Genomic DNA, 9530 nt, shown 5'->3' with positions numbered 1-9530 from the left:
TTAATGACAGAATTTGAGGTGGTAGAGCAGGCTGTTGGAGCAAGAGGTCATGTACCTACCAGGTGCTGAATCAGCTCTAGAAGAGTACAAAAGTTAACAAAGAAAGAATATCCTTGCTTTTTTAAGAGCCAGACACTTACCACAGGACATCTTTCAGCCAAAATCCCAAGTAAAGATCTGAAATATGGATCAGTCCAGCCAAATTCCAGGGGGAAAAAAATCTACTTAATCAGTTGACCGCCTCTAGCCTTCTTTCTGGAGGTAACTCCTCCTGATTCTTACTGTCGGACTAAAACCCCAGCACATCTCTTTTCTAGTGTGGTCAGGAGGACAATGGCTCCATCCATGTAAATCTATCCAGACAGCACAGACAGTTAGACAGATCTGGGGTGGAATTAACTCCTTCACTTCTGATCTCTGGATAGAAGTCTGCACATTTGGTCCCAGGTGGTCAGAACATGTTTCAGTGCTATAGGTCAGAGAAAATCATGTTTGGTAGCTGAGTATGGATGACATACATGAAAAGTTCTTTAAAACAATTCCATATATGAAAATTAATTTCTTATGGGAATGTGTGTTGTGACTGCCACTCTCTTAGGTTTTGCTATACTGTATTGATGGAATAAAAGATCTCAATAATGCATGATTTAGCTGATAAAAAATATGATCTTAACTATCCGACAAAGGAAATAATGAGCTCCTACTTATTTGATGAGAAAAAAAAATACTTTCCAAGTCTAGGAACTGCCTGCAATAAATCAAAATATGATATCACTATTGCTATGCTTAAATGAAGTGCAGGCATTTTGCAATGAAATTAATTTGCTTTTTAAAGACTGCTGAATTAAAGTGGAAATGTGAATAACTTTCTGTTGTACTTTTCCCCTACTTTTTCAGCTGAACCAGTTGATGTGCTAAAAGCATTAGAATTTCACAATTCACCAGAAGGAGTATTGAGAACAGCAGGATTTTGCACAAATAGAAAGGATTCAAAAGGATCAGATGTCGCTTACAGAGTTTCAAAAAATGCACAACTCAGTGCGCCAACAAAGCAACTGTACCCAGGTGAGTTTATCGCTTGAGTTCCCTAATGTATTTTCTTATTGTCTGTGTTCTTCTGCTGGCTAAAGGACAAAATACAGCCCTTACCCATTTTCATTAATTACTGTAGCACCATAAGTTTCCTCTCCCTCCAACTCAAGCACAAAAGCAGGCAGCAGATAGTAAAAAAAATTATATATTAAATGTCCTGGACCTAGATCTCTTCTCATGCTGGTTTCATATCCCTATGACTTCACCAACTGCAGTGGAGTTACTGCTGTTTTATTCTGGTATTCAGACATTAATGGGAGCAACATGTATATTGTTTTCAGACCAAACCCTGACATAATTTTACCTGGTTTTCTCATAGTTCTATCAAAGAGAATCTGAAAACATTTGGTGGTAGATCCAAAATATAGAGGGCATTGGAAAGTTTCTTACTGCAGTCCCAGGACTGGTCCATTTAAAACGATACTTCTTGGAGTGATGTTGGCATGGTAGAAATGCAGATTGTGGTTAGATGTTGCAAAACCATTCCCAGAAATACCATCTGTTTGGCATTACTTTAGAGTGTCTGGGCATTCTGGGGACTGTGCATGGTTAGTTGTGGGTAGCAGGTAATGTGATTCCATCCTGTCTGATTTTCTCTGAAATGAAATAAGCACACTTTGGGAAAAGATTCTTTGTAAGATAAAAAAAGTGACTTTCATGCTTCCATTTTCCTGACACACTTTTTCACATGATTGAACAGGTTTAGTTAACACTAATAAAAATCTATGTACCCCACTCCCCAATCCAAAGCTCTCAACTTTTCATGTCTTGACATGCTGAGTAACTTTGCTTGTGACTACACAGATTAGACACAGGCAAAGAAAAAATACTCACCATTTGCCTGTTAAGGTAGCAAACACATAGTCAACATCTGAACATTTATAAAAAAAAGACAAGCATTTGTTATTGTAAAGCAGGGGTGCTCAACCTCCAGCTCATGGGCCAGATCTGGTCCATGGAGATCCCCATGGGTTGTAAAAAAATTGGCAGCTGGGGAATGGGGAAGGTCTGTGTGTCAGCATCCAGCCTTGTCCATACGGTTGCCAACTATGAACTCTGTTTCATCACATGACATAATGCCATAGCATAGACTTTGTCCGGAAGGCAAATGCACATTACTATTACTTGTAAAAAATGACTGGACTATTGTATAGATTGGATTAAACATTTAATTTATTTTAATGAATTCCCTATCATTTATCTCCTGTGTGACTCTCAGCAGTCTCTAGGAGATTTATATCTAAGTCCTGTAAACTTCAGGGCAATCCTACAGGGCTGGCAACCCTGCTTGCCTGGACCATTGCTGCACAGTGGCATCAGGGCTGGGCTGCTCCCTGCCTGCTTCACACATCTAGATAGAGCTACTCCACCTTACTCACCCAACCCTGGGCTGCTCTCCACCACCCTCTAGCATGTCTGGATTAGGACCATTCCATCCCACTGCCCCCAATCCTCAACGGTCCAAATCAGGGTTGCTCTGTCCCACCTTGCCCTGCATGTCCAGATCAGAGCTGGGCTGCCGCCCCACCCTCTCCCGTCACATCAGGATTGGGGTTTCTCTACCCCATGCATCTGGGTTGGGACTGGGCTGCTCCCTATCCCTGCCACCCAGAAGATGCATCAGGGTTGGGCCACCTAGCAGATGGATCTGATATTCCCCATCCAGCCTTCAGGGCAAAAAGTTTGGGCACCACTATTTTTAAGTGATACTGTGCTCTGAGTAACAGGCTGATTTCTAAATAGGAACCCCCTAATAAGCCATTCATGCTTATATTGAATTTTTCACTTAAAGTAAATCACTCAAATTCTACTAAATTTCTTTCTTTTGCTATATTCTCCTAGCTAAAATGAATAGTTACACTGAAGTCAATGGAGCTGTGTCCAGCAGCCAATATAACCCACTGAGGGTATGGACAAACATACTTTAAAAGGGGAGGGGGAACTGCTACTCAGAACAGTGCAGAAGCTGTTATTTTGTAACTGTGACAGTTGCATGATCATGTAGCAGTGCAAATTAGCTAACTTGTGCTAACTTTTGGCACTGAATGAAACAAAAATTGCACCTACAGAGGTGACTGATGCGTCACAGCAGCTTACATGGGTGTCTTTTGATGTCTACAGTTGCCATGTCTGTGTACACCCTGAGTATCATACCCTGCAAATAGTCTTATTGAAAGCAGTAGGTCTAAACATAAATTGAAAAAAAAATCCATTATTATATTGAAAACACTGAACAATATAACTGATACAGCCACCATATTAATCAATGCCTTCTTTGTGTTGGTATTACAATGTCTTTCATAGATACAGAGTAGGAACTACAGGTACAGCAGAACTGCCATTCATCCTATTCATATAGTTGGATATTGGATTGTTGGCCTATAAATACTCTTTGCCCAGAACAAGCACCTTCTGCCAAAGCAGCCTGAAAGTCCAGACATTCCCTTAGGGAAGAAGTTCCTGTGTTAACTTGCAGTTATTTATGAATGACACTGCAAAATAACTAGGGGATTTGGCAACTAAAGTGGTAACTCCTCATTTTGGTCTTGAATGTCAGAGCAAATATGTTTATCATGTTACTTTTTGACACCTAAACTTTAAGTTGCCTTTGGCAGCTTTTATGTATATGTTTTACTTTTTAACATCTGTATGTTAAAAAGCTTCTGAATTAGAACAGAGCTGGATTCAGCTATTGAATTTCCCATTTCAGGTATGCAAGAGAAAAATGTCCGTAGAAAAAAACCCCCATGACATTTTATATAGAAAAAATGTCATGAGGCCCATTTTTTTTAAAGGGCCTGGGAAGAAAGTTAATTTAAATCTTCAAGGGTCAGTGAGCCTTCTTATTCTGGAAGATTCGGGAGGTATCCAATAGATATAGAATCCCCTCCGTCCCACAAAAAAGGAGAAGAAAAAAATCCCTCTTTGGCTTTTAAAGGAACTGTAGGCCTGATACTAAATGTATCAAGGCATCTAACTCCCATTTTCCATAACAGAAAAAAGTTTAAAGAAGATATTCCAAAAGGACTGAGACATGACTAGGCCACTAGGATACAGTTTAGCGAATCAGGACAACATACCGCAGTATTGCTTCTATTCACTTTGACAACACTTTCACAAGTAATCAGGAAGCTAGAGCACTTTTATTTACTTTGGTTCCAAGAATGGCAATGAAGCTAAAATGTTTAAGATTACTGGAAAAGATCACTAGTGATCACTGAATGTTGTGGCAGAAGTGAAGTGACTTTTTCCAGTTTACCCACCTGTAAAGCTCAGTAAAATATTAACTTATTTCCTAAGTATGTTCAAGCGTGCTTAACTAATTAATCAATGTTTGGAGAGATTCAAGTTCATTGTCTACAGGCCCTCATACAAACTTGGAGTTTCATTTACGTAAGTACTTCTATTCCTGTCATACCTCCTTGTGACAACCTACTAGCTGTCTTTTCTGACATTTGCAAAGAATGACAACCCATTGGTTGTCATTTGCCTAATGACTTTTGCTTAATGACAATGATTTGCCTAATGACTTCACTGTAAAAATTGTTGAACTCAGCAAGTCTATTTTTAATGTGCTTAAATAAAATAGGTTATAGGAAGAAATATAAAAATATTTTATACTTAATTTCAGTTTTTAGCTAGAAAATGCTTAATTTGCATTTTCAAGTTTTATAGATTGTAAGGCTGGAAAGGACCTTGGAAGATCATCAGGTCCAGCCCTGCCTGCACTAGGCAGGAAATACAGCTGGGGGTCAGATGACCCCAGCAAGATGACCATCCAGTCTTCTCTTGAAGATTTCCAGGGTAGGTGATTGCACCACCTCTGGAGGGAGCTTATTCCATAGTCTGGACACCCTAACTGTGAAGAAGTTTTTCCTAATGTTGAACCAGAAATGGTCTTTCAGGTATTTGTGGCCATTACTCCTGTTTTTCCCCAAGGGTGCATTGGTGAACAGTTGTTCACTGACCTATTGATGTATTTCCCTGATGTAACAGTAAGCTGCTGCCAAGTCCTGTCTCAGCCTTCTCTTTTTTTTTCAGGTTCGTCCTTCAGCCTTTCCTCTTATGACTTGCTGTGCAAGTCTCTGATCATACGGGTGGCTCTTCTCTGGACTCTCTCAAGCTTTTTCATGTCCTTGTTAAAGTGTGGTGCCCAGAACTGGACGCAGTATTCCAGCTCTGGTCTCATCAATGCTGAGTAAAGTGGAAAAATCACTTCCTTGATTTTGCTGGAGATGCATTGATTGATGCATGCCAGAGTATTATTTTTCTCTGCTGGCTACAGCATCACACTGCCATCTCATATTCATACTATGGTCTATTATTACCCCTAGGCGCCTTTCATTCATGGTGCTAGTCAATTTGGCACCGCAAAACCTGTAGGCGTGTAGGGGATTGTTCATCCCCAGGTGGAGCACTTTACATTTCTCAATGCTGAATTTTCTCTGATTCCAATCCACCCAACTTGATGTCATCTACGTGTCATCTGCCCAACTTGGTGTCATCCGCCCAACTTGGTGTCATCTAAGAACTTGGCCAGTGAGTGAGCTCTTCATCCCCACATCCAGATCATTGATAAAGATGTTGAAAAGCAGTGAACCAAGCAGAACCCCTGAGGAATACCACTGGCCACTTCCCACCAGGATGATGCAAATCTGTTCATTAGAACTCTCTGGGTCCTACCCCGCAGCCAGCTTCCTACCCACCTATCTGACACACAGTTAAGCCTGCAATCCTCCAATTTTCTCATGAGGACATCATGGGATACCAGATAAAAGGCCTTTTTGTAGTTAAGGTGTACAATGTCAACCTCCTCTCTCTTATCCAGGTGGTGAGTTACCTGGCCATAGAAGAAAATGAGGTTGGTAAGACAAGACCTGCCCATGACGAAGCCATGCTGGCTGTCATTCAGGATCCTACCTTCTGCAAGCTTATCGCACTTAGACTCCTTAATGATTTTTTTCCAGGATTTTCCCTGGGATAGAAGTTAGGTTAATTTTCTTACAGTTACCTAAGTCCTCTTTCCTCCCCTTCTTGGAGATGGGCACAACATTGGCCCTCTTCCAGTCCTCAGGGATCTCTCCAGAGCGCCACGAGTTTTGGAAAAGTTTAGCCAGAGGTTTCGCAATTACTTCAGCCAGCACCTTCAGCACTCTCAGATGAAGTCCATCCGGTCCTGCTAACTTATATATGTCTATTTTTTTTTAATTGATCATGCACCAGTTCTACAGCAATAGAAGGAAGGCAGTCATTCCTACTATGCCCATTCTGTACCCTACCTGGCATGATTTTCTCCTTGGCCCGGTGAAATACCGAAGCAAAGTAGTCATTCAGGAGTTCAGCTTTCTCCTGAAAACAGTTTGATAACATTGATATTTTTTTCCCTTCTTTTCCATTGTAAATATGTCGGAGGCAATTTTCTTATCACTTGCAACTTACATATGAGAGCAAATACATGAGGATATCCTAATACAGATTTTTTTGTAAAAAATACAGATACCACAAAACTGCTGAACTGAAGGAAAAAATATTACTTACTTTTTGTGACCCCCGCATGAAGCATCCACTATTGATAAATGCACGTGCCTCGACTAGATGAATTAGTGCCACCTGCCTTAAGAATTTCCAACATATTTTTCAGATTAACAGTTCAGATAAGGCAGGTGTTCAGTTCCTTTCAAATTATCCATTTGGCCAGCCTTCATCCCAATCACCTTTCCTCTTTTGCTTTTTTTTCCTTTTGCCATCCTCTGTTTCTCTTAACATTATGAAAGTGTATTGTATATTGTAATTTAACCTGAAAACTAACAGTTTTATTTTATTCTTGAAAATAATTTGGGTTTGATCACAAATTATTTTTATACAAAGCTCACCAAATCCAGTGTAATGCTTTCTTTATTAACTTGAATAGCACTTTAAGAATAAGGTCCTAAATGAAAATCCAAACCATCCTGGATTCATATTATATTTTAGAAACCTTGCACTAACAAATTAAGATGGTTTAATTTATACAGTGCCTAGTATTATCACAACCAGTATAATAAATGCAACATGAAGCATTCCTGATGTTAGTATATAGCACGGGAAGTACTTTCAAAACAGACTGTAAAGGAATATAAGGCTAAAACAAAGTAGCACCTACTCCATCCTTAAAGAATCTTTATGCTAGTATTATTAGTAACACCTTTTTAAGATCATGCAAACAGCCAGGCTTTTAAAAAGCTTGAACATCCAGAATGTGAAATGTCAAAAAACTCAAAGTTATAGATATCAGTCTAATGCCAGATTCTATATATTGTATATACTATCATTTTCCCTAATATCCAATGACAATATGGTAAGGTTTACATTTAACAAAGAAGAAAAGGTACAAAATATTAAAAGCATGCAAAGTAGCTTAATTAATGTTGCAAGAGCCCAGGATCCTTAATTGTATAACTTATCATTATAAGACTTTATAATTTTTAACATTATAAATGGTAATGCTTTATACAATTTATAACTTTATATAATTTAAAATAATTATATACAATCATACCTGGTTGTTCCTCGTTTTGCTAAGCCCACGAGCCAGCCTTCCCCTTTTCTTACCTCAAACTAAACAGAATAACAAAACATCAACAAAATTCCCCTCTGCCTCATCTATCCATGGTAAGGGCTTCACCACAGTGCTGCACCATTACCTTTCTTCTCATTTCTCTCCTCCCCAACATCAACTCTCTGGGAACTTTTAACTTGCTCTAGGGTCAGGCAATCATCCTTGTCAGCTGTCCTAGTGCTCTTAGGCAGGCAGGCAGGCTATGACCCTCTAACATCCTGCAGTTGGGCTCCAGCCCCTGAGCCATGCACCTTGTTACATACTCCCCACCCCCCCCCGCCCCCAGGAATGGAGCCTATGATACATTCTTCCATGTTTTAATTCTCCCCCTCCCACTCCCCCTTGCCCTTCCCTTGGAAGAAGAACTTTGCATTTGCATGTACAGTCTCAGGGTGGTGCTGTAATGAAAAATCAAAAGGCTGCAGGGACGAATACCATCTTGTCAAACTGCGGTTGGCCTTCCACATAGCATTAAGCCCTGTTAAAGGGGCATAGTCAGTGACCAGAAGAATTCAGGCCCCTAGAAGGTAATAAGAGAGGGCCTAAACTGCCCATTTAATTGCTAGAGAATCCTTTTCTATCATAGTATATTTTTGCTCCCGGGGAGGAGCTCCCTGCTGAGATATAGGATGGTGTGTTCTCCATCTTTAAACTCCTGGGAGAGAACAGCCCCCAAGCCTTGCTCCAATGGATCCATCTATAATATGAATTTCTTTGTTAAGTGCAGGCTGCATAGGACCAACACGCTCCCTAGTAGCCATTTTACTATACCAAATGCTACCTCACACTTAGATGACCACTGGATCCTTTGATGTGATCCCTTCAGTTAGTGGGGTCATGATGGCAGCAAATTGTGGAATGAATTACCAATAGTAGCTTGTTAACCCTAAACATAACTTCACCTATTTGGTTGCTGACACGAGATTCCATCAAGGCCTTTACTTTGTCCATTAGAGACCTGATCGTGCCATTGTTCAGTATATATCCTAGATATCTAGTTTCCATGCATCCCAGGTGATATTTAGTAGGGGTTGCCATGAAGTCAATTGCTTGTCTTGATCATAGCACTTTTCTCACCTGCTAGAGGTGTTCCACCCACATGTTGGTAAATATCCATTGCCCAGATAAAAATACATTGTCCAAATAGGCAGCCACATATACCTGGTGTGGGTGAAATATTTTATCTACTGGACTGGAAGTTTACACGGGCTCTGTGGAGACCAAAAATTAGAGTTCAAAAGGGTAGAGTCCCCCGGGTGTTGCAAAGACTGTGATTTCTTGAAACAATGGGTCCAGAGATATTTGCCAATACCTTTTTGTTAAATCCAGTGTGCTTATGTAGTTTGCATTGCCTATTATTTCCACCATTTCATTTATTCTGGGCATAGGATATGCATCACACTTCAAAACTGCATTGACTTTATGGAAATCGATAGAAAACTGGACAGTGTTACTAGGTTTTGGCACCAAAAAAATTGGGCAACTCCATTCACTGGCAGATTTCTCAATCACCCCTAGGTCCAGCTTCTTTTTAATCTCCTGTTTTACCATTTCCCTTAGCTGTGCTGGAATTCTTGAGTAACCCTTCTGAATTACAAAGCCCAGCTTGAATATTATCTGGTGTTCGATCAACATAGTTGGGGTCAAAGTCTCCCCCAGGATGAAGCCAGCCATAAGATCTGGTGAGGGATGTAGAATACCCAGACCAGCTCCAAGCAAACATGTACAGACCATACAGGCTTCTCAGGCCCTCCAGGACTTTAACAGGTTGATGTGATGTATCTGTGAACCCCGCCATTTGCCTACTAGGCAGACTTCATAATTTAACTTGTCTACTTTC

The 9530-nt window shown here is 40.3% G+C and overlaps 1 protein-coding gene across 3 annotated transcripts in view; it reads left to right on the top strand.

Moving 5' to 3' along the window:
• The window catches only part of COL11A1 (collagen type XI alpha 1 chain), a 269666-nt gene that overhangs the window by 18914 nt on the left and 241222 nt on the right, over window positions 1-9530 (top strand). For all 3 annotated transcript variants that reach the window (XM_006032152.3, XM_014523947.2, XM_006032150.3), the window contains exon 2: window positions 898-1065. In XM_006032152.3, the coding sequence (XP_006032214.1) occupies window positions 898-1065 (168 nt within the window). The remainder of the gene's footprint in view (window positions 1-897; window positions 1066-9530) is intronic.

Source organism: Alligator sinensis, unplaced genomic scaffold (genome assembly GCF_000455745.1).
Source record: "Alligator sinensis unplaced genomic scaffold, ASM45574v1 scaffold329_1, whole genome shotgun sequence".
NCBI classification, from domain to species: domain Eukaryota; kingdom Metazoa; phylum Chordata; order Crocodylia; family Alligatoridae; genus Alligator; species Alligator sinensis.
This window is presented reverse-complemented; position numbering and strand designations above follow the sequence as displayed.